At 56.1% G+C, this 17,281-nt stretch overlaps 1 protein-coding gene across 8 annotated transcripts in view; it reads left to right on the top strand.

Moving 5' to 3' along the window:
* Nucleotides 1-14,682, top strand: part of KLHL17 (kelch like family member 17) — a 38,095-nt gene extending 23,413 nt beyond the window's left edge. For 7 of the 8 annotated variants that reach the window (XM_078849305.1, XM_073316565.2, XM_073316567.2 and 4 more), the window contains 8 exons: nucleotides 797-913; nucleotides 3,129-3,342; nucleotides 3,597-3,741; nucleotides 4,574-4,741; nucleotides 5,402-5,490; nucleotides 8,470-8,543; nucleotides 10,265-10,446; nucleotides 11,215-14,682. In XM_078849305.1, coding sequence (XP_078705431.1) covers nucleotides 797-913; nucleotides 3,129-3,342; nucleotides 3,597-3,741; nucleotides 4,574-4,741; nucleotides 5,402-5,490; nucleotides 8,470-8,543; nucleotides 10,265-10,446; nucleotides 11,215-11,443 — 1,218 coding nt within the window. In that variant the 3' untranslated portion in view covers nucleotides 11,444-14,682. The remainder of the gene's footprint in view (nucleotides 1-796; nucleotides 914-3,128; nucleotides 3,343-3,596; nucleotides 3,742-4,573; nucleotides 4,742-5,401; nucleotides 5,491-8,469; nucleotides 8,544-10,264; nucleotides 10,447-11,214) is intronic. The other variant, XM_078849306.1, reaches the window with a different exon arrangement.
* The last annotated feature ends 2,599 nt before the right edge of the window (nucleotides 14,683-17,281 follow it).

Consider the following 17,281-nt stretch of genomic DNA (forward strand, 5'->3'; position numbering starts at 1 on the left):
GCCCCCAGAGGTCAGCGAGAGTCTGCGGATTGGGCCCTAAGCGCGGCTCAGCGCTGTTCTCCACGGGGCGGGGGAGACATGACGTGTGTCTCCAAGAATCCCGGGAGCCGGGAGCGGGCTCAGAGAGCAGGGCGGGGACCCCCAGGGGCTGTGCCCAGGCCCCCTCTCTCGCAGGACTCTGCCGCTGCCAGGAAGAGAGCGTGGCCCAAGAGCGGAGGAAAGTGGGACATAAAGCAAGAAGGATTAAGGCTGCCGTCTGCCCCCTGGGCGCCTCCAGAGCCGCCAGCGCCTGCCCGCTCTGTGGAAATACTGGCCGAGAATAAAGCAGCATGGCCACTGGGGAACCAGCGTAGGGGAGCAGGGAATCAGGCCCTGTCACTTGCCATGGTGTCTACACTGACACTCCAGGCTTCCATTGCCCCTCCCGCCGTTGGTGCACAGGCAAGCCCTAACCAATCGGTGGGAGGGTTCAGCTGGGAGGCGGGTTGGCCTTGTTCTCCCCACTTTACAGACGTGAAAACTGAGGCACAGGCTTGGCCAAGGTCACCCAGCAGGTCAGAGGCAGAGCCAAGAACAGAACCCAGGAGTCCTGACTCTCTGCTCTCGCCGCGTCTCCGTTCCCATATGCGCACACCAGCCTTGCTCTACCCGCACGCTATGGAGGTGTGGTAAGGCGCCAAGTGTGCAGCTCTGCTGGTTGTGTGTGTGTGTGTGTGTGCGCACGTCCATGTTCCTTGCCATCCTCCCTCCCCATGACGGGGGACAGCTGAGCTGGACTTCCCTTTCGCCTCTGCAGGTGCTGGACCTCATCTCTAGCGACAGCCTCAACGTGCCATCTGAGGAAGAGGTGTACCGGGCTGTGCTGAGCTGGGTCAAACACGACGTGGACAGCAGGAGGCAGCATGTCCCCAGGGTAGGCGAGCTGGCTGGGAACGCAGATCATCGCAGGGGAGGGGATTTTCACCCACTCTAAGAACGTAGGTGCTGGATGGAGGTGGGTTTGGCCTGGTCTAAAGGCTCCTGGAGACCCCCCTTTTGCATATTCCTATTTCCCTCTCCCCTTGGGAACTGCAGGCTGTGTGACCAGACAGGGTTGGGGGGAACCAAAGAAAAGTTGGCTCAAGTGGGGAAAGTCCAACCATCTCAAGGCCAAATTCTGCTCTGTCCCCCAGTGGCGTTTGACTGGTATAACCGAGACGAGTTAGTTTTCCAGCATGGTGCGATCTGGAAGCCCTTGCTGCCATTGGCTATCTCAGGTCTGGTCTGACAGGAGCTTTACTGAAAGAGGAGTTTGGATGCCCAAGGCTGTTGCATCTGGCTCCTTCCGATGTACTGGGTTGATTTAGGGCATGTATTGTACCCCACTGCAAACAGAGGCTCATGCTGCCTTATGCAGGGCTAGAAGGCAGGGGTTTGAATCTGATGAATATCCATGTCCTAGCACCTCACAGTCACATTGCATCCTCCTGACACCCTTGTGAGGTTGGGACATGTTATCCGCATTTTACAGAGGGGGAGCTGAAGTGGGTAGGCTGAGTGGCTGCCTGAGGTTACACTGGGAATCTGCAGCAGAACCTGGATTAGAACCCAGGTCTCCTTACTCCCTGTCCTGGGCCCTGTCCATTAGAATATCTTCCTCCATGTGCAGAGAAAAGTGATCATACCTGGGATTTCTTTAGTTCCTATCTCACATCAGAGGATCTCTAAAACCCCCAAATATGGCCCCACAAAATCCCCTATCCTGTGATGGGGCCGGTGCTACGACCCCATTTTAGGGAATGAGGCGCAGAGGGGCAGCGACGTGCCCACGGTCACATGAGGCATCCATGGCAGAGCCAGGGCTTCAGTGGGGCAGCAGGGCTGTTGGGTGGGTGACGGGTCCATCAGGTAAACTTTGGTCTCTAGGGCTGGGTTTTGAGGATTGCTCTGAAAAGCCAAACTTGGCAAATCTGCAACGTTTTTAGGCCGGATTTTCCTTTATCTAGTGCTCAGATCTCTGTGTCTGTGACAAGGAGCAAATTAACCACAGGCCTGTCGCCTGCTTAAGCAAAACAGTAACAGGAATAACAAAACCTTTCCCGACAGGGATTCTTTCCCAGCATAGCCCTAGGTTGGAGCCACAAACTCTGCATGAGTCTCGCATGCCCTCTTGCGGATACCTGTGGCATCGCAAGTATGAATATTGGCACCTATTAATAAACCCAGAGAAAAATGCATCCGTGTGTACCCTGGCAACCTTTCCCTTTGTTCTGGCAGCTTTGCTACCAGGCCTGCTAAGAAACTAGCTGCGAGCCTGCAGAGAATGCTGGGAAATGATACGCAAATAGGAGTATATGCATCCCAAGATGCACTTGACGTAGGGCTGGCATTGGCGCTGTGGGGGCTGGTTGGGTGGGTTGCACAGAGGTCCCTGCGGTTGTCAGGCACAGGTGTTGTCTGTATGGCATTTGAGCTGCTGCTCAGTCCTGTCATGGCAACTTTTTTAATAGCCCTGCTGCAGGCGAGGGAGCCAGAGCTCGCCAGCCCAGCAGGCCGTGGCGTAGGAAGGGCTTTCCAGTTTGCGAAGGGACTCAGCCGTTTTACCAGACTAAGGCCCTGGCTGCACTCTGCAGTCCGCATTCAGCTGCGTGCACTTGAGTCTCCTGCATCTGGAGCCTCTCTAGCAATCCCAAGCGTGTGGCTGGGAGCAAGAGGTGGGTAGAGGGCACAGCTGGCTATGAGCAGGGCACTGTCCGGGCACCGGCGCCCAGCAGAGCAGGCCGTGGCTAAGGCAAGGGGAGAACCAAGCTGATCCGTCACTGAGGTAGCCGTGCTGGCACGTGGACCAGGCTGTGGGAGCCAGTGCAGGGCCAGCCTGGGATTTGGGAGTAGCAGTGGGTCTCAGGCTCTTGCCAGGGCAGTGGGAGGGTCCTGGGCTCTGCGGAGGAGATGAGGGTGGAGTTGCTGCCAGGCATATGCCGGGGGGTGGCTGCCCTCCCTTCCACTGGGAGGAAGATGAGGGAGATCCAGTCCTGTCAGGATCCCGAGGCTCTTGGGGTTGTTAAGAGAGGAGCCCACTCTAATCTTCACCCCAACCCGTCTCTGTTCCACCGACTCAGCTCTTTCCCTCCCCTCCCTCCACCCCGCAGCTCATGAAGTGCGTCCGGCTGCCCCTGCTGAGCCGGGACTTCCTGATGAGCAACGTGGACACGGAGCTCCTGGTCCGGCACCACTCGGAGTGCAAGGACCTGCTGATCGAGGCCCTCAAGTACCACCTCATGCCGGAGCAGAGAGGGGTCCTCGGCAACAGCAGGACCCGGCCCCGGCGGTGCGAGGGGGCCAGCACTGTGCTCTTCGCCGTGGGTAAGGGACAGCCAGGCCAAGGGGGCTGAATACGGTGCCTGTGTGCAGCCTGGGGGAGGGGCCCATCACCTGCCTCCCATGGGGCATCTGTCCCACCCTCGGGGAAGGGGCTGCAGGCAGGGCCTGTCACTGGGATGTTGGGCAGAGCTGGGGGTCAGGGAGGGGTATGTCAATGGCTCCCCCTGCCCAATGACTCCCTGGAAACCTCAGGGGTCCTGCCCTTCACTCGCTCTGCTTGTGACTCCCCTCTGCAGGTGGGGGGAGCTTATTCGCCATCCACGGAGACTGCGAAGCCTACGACACGCGGACGGATCGGTGGCACATGGTGGCCTCCATGTCGACCCGGAGGGCCAGGGTGGGCGTCGCTGCCATCGGAAACAAGCTGTACGCTGTGGGCGGGTAAGGTGGGGAGCAGGACACTGAGCTGGACCGAGAGGGGAATGCTGGCTCTGGGGTGGGACCCCTCTGGATTCGGGTCGGAGAACAAAGGCTGGGCCCAGGGGGCATTTCTGCCACCAGCTGTGTGCCGGGGCTCTGGCTTGCCCAGGGAAGTGGTAACAGGAAATGTCGCTGGTTCAAACCCAGCCCAGAGGAGCAGAGACTGGAAGCCATTCCACTGCCCCCAGCTGCTCAGTGGAGTGAGTTTGCTGGGTCTCTGTGCAGCAGCAGCCTGGCCACTAACTGACACCGTTTGTTCACGGCGCCAGAGGAGGGGACGGAGGCTGTTCTCGCCTGCGGTTGCATTTCTCCTGCTGCTCAGTTAGGGCTGAGGCAGCTGGTGAGGGAAGCTTGCCCTGCTAATGTCATGCAGCAGGTTGGCTGTGCCCAGCTCCTGCAGGGACATGTTCAATGCACAGTAACTGCCTGGCTCAGCTGCGACCCAGGACCCCGGCCCTCTCAGCCTGTCCCGTGAATTCACACAGACTCGGTCAGGTGACTGGGAGCCCCCAGGGGGCTGCATCATCCCTGCTGGGGGTGAGAAGGGCAGGCAGGCGGAGCGGGTTTGGAACGCGGGGAGCGAACCCGCCAGAAATGCAGCAACTGGCTGACGCTCTCAACGGGCCTGATTGCTGGCAAGAGCTGGGCTAGGGAGGAGAGTGCGGCCCGCGTCTGGGCTGGGCAGCGACCTGAGGCTAAGCTGTGCTCAGCCCAAGGGCTTCGGTGGAGTCCAGTCTCTCAGCTCTGCCCTGAAGGTTCCCCAGCCTTCCAACGCTCTCCCATCCCCCCGCAGTTACGACGGGACCTCCGACCTGGCCACAGTGGAGTCGTACGACCCGGTTACCAACTCCTGGCAGCCGGAGGTGTCCATGGGCACCAGGCGCAGTTGTCTGGGGGTGGCGGTGCTTCACGGGCTCCTCTATGCAGCGGGGGGATATGATGGGGCCTCATGTCTGAACAGGTAGGGGGATCTCCTGGGTATGTGCTCGTCCCCTCGGTGTGGTGTCCGTGCCCCCCGGGCTGCTGAGACACCCCGGCTGTCCCCAAGATCTGCTGTCCCCAAGATCTAGCCCTCCCTGAGGCCTGATGACTCATCGGCAGCCAAAGGGACCCAAGGCTTGTGGGGCTACCGGGGTGGGATCCCCTCTCCGTTCACAGCGGGGTTCTGCGTGGGTGTCTCTAACCCTGACCCCATCCTAGTTCCCTGGCCCTCCAGGAAAGACCAACCTGCCCTTTGGCCAGTGAACTCCATCGGTCCATTCACCTGGCACCCCTGGGTCCTTCTGAAGTTCTGTGCAGCCTCATCCAGTCTGGACAAGTACGTCGTGTGTCTGCTGCAAATACGGCCCCCTCTTCTCCGTCCCTAGTGGAGACGTGAACCCCGCTGGTTCTGGCCCTGCCCCTCGGAGGACCCTGATCTTAACCCTGTGACATGGTGGGGAAACGGCCCTTTGTTTCTGCCCTCTGGCTCCTATCCCTGAGCCAGTTTCTGATCCGTGGCAGCACTTTGCCTCACTTCCGCACCCCTTGGTGTCCTCCGTTGCCCCTCAGGGCTGCATCAGCGGGTTTTCCCAGAGACCCTCCAGTGTTGCTAATGTTCCTGTGTCTCTGCCTGCTGCAGCGCTGAGAGGTACGACCCCCTGACGGGCACCTGGACCTCGATCGCCGCCATGAGCACCAGGAGGCGATACGTCCGGGTGGCGACACTAGGTAGGCACTAGCGTGGTGGAATCTGCTTGGCGCTCCCAGGCTCTGTCACCTCTCGCCCCTTCCTCTGGCTAGTCCTGCACGTTGCTTCCTATCAGCTGCAGCCCCACTCTCTGACTGCTGTCTGTGACAGGCCACCGCGCTTTGCTGATGTGGGACCCGCGCTGCCCCCGTGCCAGGAGCCAAAGGGCACTGCCTACCAGGTACAGAATGGAGCAGGTTTGCAGCTCTGCTCCATGCACAGGAAGGAGGGTGGAGTTAATGCCCTGCAGCGGGACTGGGGAGAAAGGGGGTCAGTTCCCAGCTCTGCCAGGGACCCCCTGTGTGACCGAGGACAAGTCATTTAATTGACTTATAGGCTAAACACTCCAGATGATCTGGGGCAGGGACTGTCTCTTCCTGCGTGTATTGGACTACCATAGTTTTCTTGGTCCATGGTACTCTAATAATGGTAACAGGCTCCAGATCTTGGCCTGACTTAGATCAAAGCGGAGGAAAGCTTGCTATCTCTCTGCATCCACCTAGGGGTTCTGGGCTCAAGGTGGGATATTGGGAACATTGGAGTCCATGGGCCGTGCCTTCGTGTCAACCTATGATGAGAGCTGGGGTGGGGTAGGAAGAACTGTGAAATGACACAGCCCAAACCAGATGGCCCAACTGAATGCGGTTAGCATTGTTCTCTTTAAAATAACATTTCGTGCAGAGACCAGTTACTGTCTGTGTTTGGAAGGTTTTTGTCAAAAACACTCCCTCCAGCCTAGGAAAAAGCTGATTTTCCTAGAGCAGCAAAATTCGCAGCAGCTTGATGACCCCATGGGTGCAGCGTAGAGCTAAAGAAATTTCATAATAACCCTCATCCGGATGCAGCCGGCTTTTAACATAACAACAGTGGTCTGATCTCATATGTACCTTTATGTTGAAATGTCTCCCTGTGTGCACGCTGATCCTTGTAATGGGACACTTCTCCTTTCCCCACAAGCCCAAAAGTACCAATGTTTTGCACATGCCTAGCGTAGATTTGGGCCCTTTGCAAAAGCAGACAAGCATCACAATCGCTATTTGATGGATGAGGAAACTGAGGCACCGAGGAGCGGGGGGGAAATACTTCCCAGGGTCACCCAGAGAACCCATCACAGATGCAGCGCAGTCTCTTCACTTTCACTCTGGACCCCATTCCCCCTTGCTTCACCTCCAGGCCAGAGCAATCTTGCCTGGGAAGTCCGGCAGCTGGCCAGTGACCCGTGTGGAATGAGGTGTGGTCACAGCCCAGTTCAGAGAGCTACAGGGTCCCTGTCACCGCACCACAGCTGGGGCTTCTCCGCCTGTGCCACAATCTATTGGAGAACCCAAGGGCTGAATAGGCCGGTTCCCCTCACTTCCTGAGGGGAGCCCTCCATAGGGGAAGCTGGCAGAGGGGAGGCAGTGTGGCCTAAAGCAGTTTCTCAACCTTTTTGATACCAGAGACCAGCTTGCTGCCTTCCTAAACTGTCAGGGAGATCTCAGGGACCGGCGCTGGTCTGCAGACTGGTGGTTGAGAAACACTGGCCTAGAACAGAGCTTCTCAAACTGGGGGGCGCAGAACGTATTGGGGGAGGGGGAGGAGAAATTTTAGGAAAAAGAAACTTCCTGCCCACATTTTACCCCCCAGCACGGAATAACTAGCAACGCTAATTCCTCCAGACATGTCACGTCCTCAGCTGGCGCTGTGCATTTTGACGTATTTCTGTGAAGCTTGCCTAGTATTCCACAAAGGCGTTGTCACCTGTACATTCATCCATCCGTTACACATTTAATCGTATGCACGGGACCACAATGGCAGTTCTGCGCTTGCTCTCCTTACAATGGCTTGTTGGCTCGTTTGTGCAACAGAAAAAATAAACCTCAAATGAAAAACAAAGATGCTGAAACTGATTCAAGTGAAGCACCGATGCTGCATATGTCAGGATTTATGTACCTGTGTGGCAGGGAGGAAGGGCATAAACTATTACAGACACAAAGAAGGGGGGCACGTCAAATAATTTCTAGAACCACTGGCCTAGGGGATGGAGCATTGGCCTGAGCTTGGGAGACCAGGGTATTATTCCTGGCTCTGTCACTGGCCTGCTGGGTGACCTTGGGCAAGTCACTTTGCCACTCTGTGCCTCAGTTTCCCCATCTGTGAAATTAGGATAATCCCATACTGTCCTCCTTTGTAAAGCGCTTTGAGAGCTAGGGATGATCTAGGTAACAGCTACGGGTTATTCTGTGGATAAACAGAGCACCGCCGTACAGGGCTAGCTGAGTGCATAAATCAGTCTCTAATTGGCCCAGCGCATTCACCATGGTGCGCGTCACTGCTGCCAATGGCACCCGCTGCAGGAGCAGCTCCTCGCTGCTCTGGGTTCTGTGCTGCACGGACATTAATCCCCTCTCGTCTCTGCTCTTTCGCTTCCAATTTCGCTGCTCCGTGCTGACTCTGTGGTTCCTTCGCACGCTCTCGCTCCTTTTCCCCCCGTGGTGTGCTCCCTGCCTGGCGCTGCGTTATGGATCGGCCCCCGCGGCAACCTGCTGCTCCTGCCGTCGCTGGCTAAAAATAAAGCTTAATTGTGGCGGTGGGGAGCGCTCGCACGGCCCGTAATGAGCTGGTCGGGGGCAGCCGCAGGCGAGCAAGCTCCCCGGGCTGCTCTCTCGGCACGGAGCCCTCGCTGCACAGCAGAGAAATGGCCTGATGAATATTTAATGATTCCCAGCGCCAGATGCGGCCCCCATACAGCGGAGGCTTGGGCGGGGGGGAGGGGGAAGCTGCATGAGCTGCTCTGTGAGCAAATCCTCCCCAGAGGGTCCTGCTGCTTGGTGTAGATTTGCCTGTCGGCTGCTATGCTGTTCCTTTGTGTTCCTGGCTGCCCAGACCCGTGGCACATAAGGCCGGGATCCATCCGTGCCGATAACACGGCCCTTGTGGAGGGCTCTGTGGCTGACTCTGTGCATGACTGTGTTTTGCAGATGGCAATCTCTACGCCGTCGGGGGATACGATAGCTCGTCCCACTTAGCCACGGTGGAGAAGTTTGAGCCGCAGGTAAGGGCAAGAGAGTGCAATTAACGCTTTCCTTCCCGTCCCTCCTCCGAAAAGGACCCTGTGGCAAAGCCCTATAGAAAGCAAACAGAGGAAAACACAACAGGGGGCTACAGAAATTATTCTAAAATGCTACAGAACCTAACGGAGCACGAGATCCTCTCAGGGGGCGAGGGGGGGGGTTAAACCATCCTAGCTAGCTATCTCCCTGCTATGGAATTCTGTAGGTCGGTTAACAAGTCTCTGGAAATATGAGGGGTCTCTGTTCAATTCTCTCGATCCCTTCCACCTGCGGTGGGGGTCGCACGGATCCCTCCCCTTTCCCAGCACGTGCAGCTGTGTTGCCACCTTGTGTGCGGCCATTATTGCAAGCTGACAAGCTCCAGCGGACCGTTGTGGGCCCACAGGTGTGGTTGGCTCCCCTACAGAGGCTTGGCTCAAGAGAAAGGGGGTCAGAAACCATGTTCTGAACGGAGCCTCTAACTGTGGGGCTGCCGCTGGGACTCCCTGACGGGACTCCCTGACAGAGCCGTAGAAATAGACACGGCCACATGCATGGCCACTTTGGAGCTCTGGCTGGGAGCTGATGGGCAGCTCGAGCTCCCAATAGTTAAGCCAAATTTTAGGGACCTGGAGACCAGGGTCCTATTGTTAACAGCTGCAGTTGCTTGAACCTGCCAGCAGAGGTCTCTTTAAAATAATTCTCTGGGGTTTGCAAAAAGAAAAGGAGGACTTGTGGCACCTTAGAGACTAACCAATTTATTTGAGCATAAGCTTTCGTGGGCTACAGCTCACTTCATTGGATGCATTAGGCATCGAAAGCTTATGCTCAAATAAATTGGTTAGTCTCTAAGCTGCCACAAGTCCTCCTTTTCTTTTTGCGAATACAGACTAACACGGCTGCTACTCTGAAACCTCTCTGGGGTTTAAACATTTTATTTTTTTCTTGATTTAAGGCAGTTTTGTGTTTGATGCTTTAGGGAAGGAGGGTGCCTGTAAACACTGAGCACAGACTTGGGCGGATCATGTTTGTAAGCTTCTTATGGGGGGCAAGAGGGGGCGGAGAGAGACATTTGTATTAGTGTTTGTGAACAAAGTATAATTGCTGGATCTAGCTGCATTGGGGTGGAACGGGGCAGTACAGAAAACCATTTCCAGTAGAACTCCCCTCCCGCCATCTCCTTGGGGGGCCTTTGTGTTCCCTCAAAAGCCTGTTCCACAGGGCTCTGGAAACCTCCCCCATCACCTCTGCCCTTCATCTGATAACAGCAGGCAGGATGGCTGGCGACTCTACTTTAACCTGCTGCACCCAAGGTCAGATTTGCAGCCGGGGTCATCGTAACTTGCTTTAGCTGCAGACTCTTTGTTGCCCCCTGCTGGAATGTGGATGGTGGGTCCTACAGGGGTCCTTCCTCCCGGGGGAGCTGTTGTTTTAAGAGTTGGGAACGGGGAGCAGAGCACAGAGAGTATGCATCCGATGAAGTGGGCTGTAGCCCACGAAAGCTCATGCTCAAATAAATTGGTTAGTCTCTAAGGTGCCACAAGCACTCCTGTTCTTTTTGCGGATACAGACTAACACGGCTGCTACCCTGAAACAGGGTCTGGAGTGTGACCGGACAGTGGTGTCGCCATTGAAGGGCTTGGGTGGGAGGATAATCACCCCCCGGGTATCGGTCGCTAACCCAGAGGTGCTTTCACGGGCGCTTGGTCCCCTTTCCTTCAAGGTCAACACCTGGACCCCCATTGCCAACATGCTGAGCCGGAGAAGCAGCGCCGGTGTGGCCGTGCTGGAAGGGATGCTCTACGTGGCCGGCGGCAACGACGGGACCAGCTGCCTGAACTCTGTGGAGCGCTACAACCCGAAAACCAACACCTGGGAGAGCGTGGCCCCCATGAACATTCGGAGGTAGGGACCCCCAACCCCCGTTCTCCAGCACCCATCCAAACTGGGGAGCTGGGGAGACTGGTGGCCTTGGGGATTTCTTGGGTTGGAGAGAGCCATCTCCCACTGGAGCACATCATGCTGCAGCCATCAAGGTGCAGCAATGACCAGGCCTCGCTTGACCGACCGAGCGGGCTGGCCTGCGGTCACGGCCGCCGGGAAGCTCTCTGCTGGGAGGTCTGGGACCTCCATGCTGCGTGTTCACCTGTCAACGCTGCGCGATCAGCAGTGCCCGTTGCATGCACCACGTAGGCATGAGCAAGCAGGGGCAGCCTGCAGAGGCTTTGCCGCCCTAACAATCCTACGTGGGCATAAATGATTCCCGAGTTACCGCTACCCAATCCCGACTACAGGAAGCACATGACACAGTCACTGGGGGAGTATCTCGACATTCTAAACATAGGTGTTTGGGACTTCCTGTAGCTGGCAGAGGGATCACCTTCAAATAACGTAATTTAGGAGCCTAAAATATGGACCAAAATGTGGTTAGAACCAGGGGCTGGGAACCAGGACTCCTGGGTTCTATTTCCGGCTCCCCCACTGACTCCCTCCGTGACCCTGGGCAAATCACTGAAGCCAAAAGGCTCTGCTAATTTTGATGTGTCCCTTTTCGGGTGCCCAACTCCCGCCTGCCTTCCGGCGGGCCGAACCCCCTCAACCCCGGCTGGGGATCTGCCAGGGGACATCCAAAGCCTGGCTCGCTAACACCGTCCTCTGTGCTGTCGCTTGCAGGAGCACCCACGACCTGGTGGCCATGGACGGGTGGCTGTACGCGGTGGGCGGGAACGACGGGAGCTCCAGCCTCAACTCCATCGAGAAGTACAACCCCCGCACCAACAAGTGGGTGGCGGCCTCGTGCATGTTCACACGGCGGAGCAGCGTGGGGGTTGCGGTGCTGGAACTGCTCAACTTCCCGCCCCCCTCCTCGCCCACCCTCTCCGTGTCCTCGACGAGCCTTTGACAAAGAATCCAGTTGCACCTTACCTCCAGCGGGCAGCCGCATGCAGAGGAGCGCCAGGCCACCCTGGCCTGACCCCTGTAGCAGCCAGTCTCTGTAGACCGGAGTGGGAGGGTTCTGGCTGCTGCCTCCAGCCCTGGCCCACAGCGATTCCGCAGGCCCCTGGGGGGCTCTGCCTCTCTCGGGGCACCCTGCAGTTCAGCGTGCTGAGGGGTGAATGGAAAGGGGCACTTTCCATTCAAGAGTCCCCTCTGCTGGCACATACGGCGGGGGCAGCTCTCGGCTCCATCCACAAACCTGCCCACAACTCAACTGACTTTTGCGGCCGGCCAGGCCCAGTCGAAACCATTGCTGCTTTTAGGGTTTACCGTGCCCCGACGTGCTGCACACTGGACAGCCACGCGAGGAAGGATCCAGGCGGACGGGAGCGCTGGGGGTGGGTGACTGACGCATATGGTGCTTCTCCAGGAAACCGCTGAACGTACCACCGCTCCTCGGAACGCTACCTTAGCCCAACTCTCGGTCCTGAGCCTCCAGCGTGCTGGTAAAGCCTCCGAGACCGGCGTACGGCTCACACGGGTGTCTGATCGATGCCTTAAAAACCGCAGCCGGGGGATGCGGCGGGGAGAAGGCCACAAAACTGTGTGGAGCCTCCCGAGCCCTCTGGCATTTCCATCCTCTGCTGACCCCGTCCCGCTCGCTGTCTGTCCTGATTTGCCATCGCTACGGAGGTCCCCCCGCCGACCAGATGGATTTAATGAGCTCACCGGCTCGGGTGCAGTGGCCGTCCCACTGTTACCAATGGCTGCGCTGCTGCCCCCTGCTCACGTGTCTGTGTCACTGTGTTAACCCGGCGGCTGGGAACAATCCAGCCTACACACGGCTTCCCTGTCCACAAAGAAGGATCTAGGCTTGGGCCAGGCCCTTGGTTCCCTAGAACGGTACGACCCGGCAGGTGGTGCAGGCTGCAGGGTCGCACCATGTTATTTATTTAATGTGTCTCCCATTCGTATTTATTGTACTAATCTTTTCATTTTAATTCTTATTGACTTTATTATTTTTTAAATTATTCTGGTGTTCCCCACCCCCCTCCCGCCGATGTGGGAAGGGAGGAGAGGAACGAGCAAGCGACGTTTTTTTAAATGATCTCTTGGACAATGACTATGGCCTAGAAGTAAGTGTGTGAGAGAGGCCATATGTACCATGAAACCAGCACAGAAGGAACCATTTGCAGCTAGCAACTCCCTGTCTTAAACTACCCCTCTAATGGTTGAATCATCTTGTACTGTAATGCACAGGGTTGGCCGTATAGACCCACCTGTACCATAGAACTTCGTGGGCGGTGGCTTAGGATGTGTTCCACTACATATGCCGTGCTCTGTGTGTGGTTTGCATGAAGACAGGTTAACAGGTGTTCCCCATGGTGTATAGGAACGGCTAAAGCATGGATACCTCAATAGCACTGGGAGGCTGTTCTGTGACGGACTGTTTGTTTGTTTCGCCCCCTGATTCTCTCTCCTCCCGACTTCATCATCCTTTAGATTTCACTTGTGAAAATACTCGCTGACTTGTATCTCCGGAAGTGACCGGAGATTTTTTGGTGCCCACGTTGAGACGCTTTAGAAAGGGCCAGTTTTTTCCCCAAGACAGATGTTTTGCACGTTAAACAGGCCCAGCTCCAGAGCCTGAAGTTGGGCACCCAAAATCACTAGCTGCCCTCCCCGCCCTCTACCCAAAGACATGTTCTGGGCTTTTCAGGCCGAAGTAGATTTTTAGGCTTTTAAAATAGATTTAAAATCTCTCAATCTTTTCATTCCTTTCTCCTTGCCAAGTCCCTGAAGGAACCAGCCACCGTTCAACGGCACTCACATGCCTGTGTGCTGCTGACGACGCCCTTTTGACGTCCCGACGCCCCCGATCCTGTGATTGAAATGAGCTCCCTGATAGCACGGCAAGAGCATCCACCTATTTCGTGGCCCCTGTGTTGGGTTAACTCGGTCACAAGACGCCATCTCACTCAAAGTAGGGGTGCAGTCCTGTGTGTGCATGCCGCCTTTTGCTCCCTTCTAGCTGTACCTGTCAGCCACAGCAGGATTCCCGGTTTCAAGCTAGCTCATGTCAACCTGCACGCTCAAGACCCCTCTGACACCAGGATCCTCTTCCAAGGAGGCAGAAGAGAATCCTAGGAAGGGAGCCCAAGAGCCAAGCCTAGAGCTCCATGGGCATTTCAGAGCTGCCAGCTGCTATGACTTGGCAGAAGTCCTGGGGTTTCTGCTGTGGCCCATGAGTAGGGCAAAGGGAATGAGGGCACCATAGGCCAGTCTCTTCCCCCCGCACCAAGGGAGGGAACCAGCTCACGCCCGAGGAAGGGAAATGGAGGGGCCAGGAAGGCATTGCTGAGGGAGGGAAGTGGACCTCGGTTAAAACAATAGCTGCCAGTTTGAGAGCAATGGCCCCACCCCTTCAGCTGGTGTTAGCAATACTGCGGCGTGTGGGGGACGCTGCTGCTAAGTACTGTCCTCATCTGAATCAAGGGGGCTTGGAGCTGAGAGGATAGGTGGGCGGGGCAGGGAGCAGCGCATCAGGTGTGGAGGGTGCAGTCGCTCCACCCCAGTGGTGATGCAGTTCAGACCCAGTGGAGCCTTTGGAAAAAGCCGAGGCCTCCGTTGAAAAAGCAGCCTGCCGGGGGCCACCGCTGGGCGGCGCTGGTGGAGGGTGCCTGCCACAGGCACAAGGAGTGACAATCCATGGCTGGAAGTGTGTGTGTGTGTGTGAGAGAGAGAGAGAGAGACTTGAGTGGGCAGAGGCGCTGTTAACTGTTTGTTTCTCCTCCCGTTTTACGTTGTGGTCTCGGACTAACACACAGCATTGTTACTAAGACAACGGCCCCGGGGAGGTATTCCCAACAGGGCAGCATTGCTGAGCAGCAGCCTGCCTTCTGGGGGGCACAGGGCTGGGCTGCCGTGCGTCACCCAGGGAGCGTCTCCTGGTGCCCCCTGGAGCCTGCCCCAAGGGCGGGTGGGGAAGGCGATTCTCTAGTCCCAGCCTGGCGGAGGGATACGCTTGGCCTAGCTGAGAGGCCACTGATTCACCCCCCTGTCCAAATGTCATTTTTATTTATGTCAGTTATGATTTATTTATGAGGCATTTACTGTTCGTTTTTTTCTCGATTTTGCACTACACGGGGGGAACAAGCAATACAAGCCAATGTGTAAAATAAAAAGGTTTTCTTGATTACTGGATTCTGCCCCTCAGCCACTTATTGCTCTTCTCCCCCTTCACCTGGCTTCAGGTAGGCGAGCTATTTCCAGCTAGGTTTTCCTAAGGGGGGAAACTGAGGCAGGGAAGCAAGTCCCCCAATGCTCGGCAAGGTGGAGAAGGTTGCCTTGTTTTGGAGGAGCTGAAGAACTTGGGAATTCCTGAGCCTCTGCTTAGAACATGCCACCCTCTGACCCTCCCGCAGGCTGCAATGTGAACGGAGCCTGGTATTGCAGCTGTGGATGGCTGCCGATGGGGCGGCTGCAGCCAGGACTGCCCTGGACTCACCATTGCAAATGCCACCCCAGGACCGGGGCCTGTGTTGCACTTGCCCAGTGAGCTGAACACAACATAAGCCAGAACACGCTCTATCCATCTTTCCCCGGCCCTCTCTGGCCAGCGAATGTGGGCATGGAAGTCCCGTGGGCCAAGGGCATGGGGCGGCTGCCCTGATGGTATTTGCACCTTGGTACACAGAGTCCAGGTGAACTAAAGGAGTGGCTCGACTGGCCCAAGACCCCTTGTTTGTTGCCGTACTTGACCCTCGCCTCACTCCTCAGCTAGTGGCTGTTCGTGGACTGCTTACGATGGCAGGTTGGCATGAGTCTGCTGCGATTTAATCGTCTAAACATGGCCCTTTCCCATGCCCCAGAAGAGGGTGCCACAACACATGCCTCTTAAACGTCCCACCATGGGTGCGCTGCGACTGGAAAGGAGCATCTCCTAGAGGTGCAGAAAAACACCATTGGGTCCGAGTAGTGCAAACACAACGGGGCTTTAATCTGACACCGGCTGCTGATTTACACCTCTCTCTGTGTCTGAATGCTAGTCAGCCCCCCTGCGAGTCCCCAGCCCCAGAGTTGCTGACAGCTGTTGCACCCGGGGGGAAATGAAAAGCAGACAAGAAACATCCTGCTTTCACCTAGGAATGTCTCAGGGGTCCTGCCTAGAGGCAGGAGTGGCCGGTTGGCTCAGCTGAGCAGCAGGGGAAGCCTGCAATAGATCAGAGCTGCCCTCGCCAGCTGCACTCAGTCACTGCAGCCAAGGGGGAAATGCTGAGCTCCTTTCACAAGCAGGGTAAAGGGCCAGGGTCGGGAGGAGGGGACTGAGAGGTGTAGTTGCCCCCAGCGAGGACTCAAGAGGAGAAACCTTTCCCCCTCTTGCCACTTACAGCAAGGGCCCACAGCCCCATGCAGTAGTAATGCTAGAGTACACCGTGGTATTCGCTTTCCGAGGGGCCGCCCACCTGCTCTGCATTTCTGCCCAGGCCCTCACCCTGCTCTCAGGTTTCTATAAATAACTGCCAGTTGCATAAAGCTTCCCAAAGCACAGAGCCTGTCAGCTCCCAATCCCTGTGCAGCCTCTCCTGTTACTGGGAGTGGAGCAAGCCGGGGTGGGGGAAAGGGGCCGCTATGTAGTCCTACAAACTGTGGGGTCTCCAAATGATGTACACGAAGCCATCCCATGGCAGGGGCTGCTTTGACACATCCCATTCAGTGCAGGCTCCAACAGGTTCACTTTATTAGCCATTCATTGGCTGCAGTCGGAAGCGTCCCTGTGAGCGTGGCTATATTTATTTGCAGGACCTACACAAAAAAACAGGGTAGGTTTTGTATTCGTCCATTAGCAATATCCTTTAAGGAGAACAGTCCCTTTACTGACTGTAAGAAGCATCTGATGAAGTGAGCTGTAGCTCACGAAAGCTAATGCTCAAATAAATTTATTAGTGTCTAAGGTGCCACAAGTCCTCCTTTTCTTTTTGCAGATACAGACTACCACGGCTGCTACTCTGAAACCTGAAAGACTGCAACTGAAACCTGTTTCCTTCCCACAATTTTTGTTCTCTTCCATGCGATGCTTGCACACGGGTTTGTTGTTAGAGGGAATCGGCAGTGCACACATTGCAGCCGCAGGACCTGCCCTGCAAAAAAGTGAGGGGGTTTAGTAGAGGATGTCTCCTGTGGGATGGGCAGCACATGCTTGTTTGTTATTGTAGGGTTGCTCTGGAATGGCAGGATAATATGACACTGATTCAAATACATACGATTTAGAGATGACAAAGCTAGAGGGGACCAATACCATCACGTAGTCTGACCTCCTGCATAGCACAGCTCATAGGACGGCCTTCCATTACTCCCTGTCTGAACGAGGGCAGCTCTTTTAGAAAAACATTGGCTCTGGATTTTAAAAATGGCCAGTGATGGAGCAAGCCTGGGTAAGTTGTTCGACTGGTTAATTACCCTCGGAGCTATAAATCTGTAATTTCTTTCTAGTCTAAACCTGTCCAGCTTCAGCTTCCAGCCGTTGGCTCTTGCGAGATCTCTGTCGGCTAGGCTGAAGAGCCCTGTATTACCAAATTTCTGTTCCCCACGTAGGGAGCAAGAAGCTGCAGCTTTTAAACTGAACGGCTGGAGCTCCCTGAGTCTTTCCATACACGGCAGGTTTGCTAATCCCTTCATCATTCTAACTTCTCTTCTCTGATTTTTCAATCCTCATCGTGAATAGCAGACACCAGAACTAGGCACAGCTTTCCAGTAGCAGTAGCATGACTGCCAAAGACAGAGGAATACTCACGATTGCCCT

Source organism: Lepidochelys kempii, chromosome 18 (assembly GCF_965140285.1).
Source record: "Lepidochelys kempii isolate rLepKem1 chromosome 18, rLepKem1.hap1, whole genome shotgun sequence".
NCBI classification, from domain to species: Eukaryota; Metazoa; Chordata; order Testudines; family Cheloniidae; genus Lepidochelys; species Lepidochelys kempii.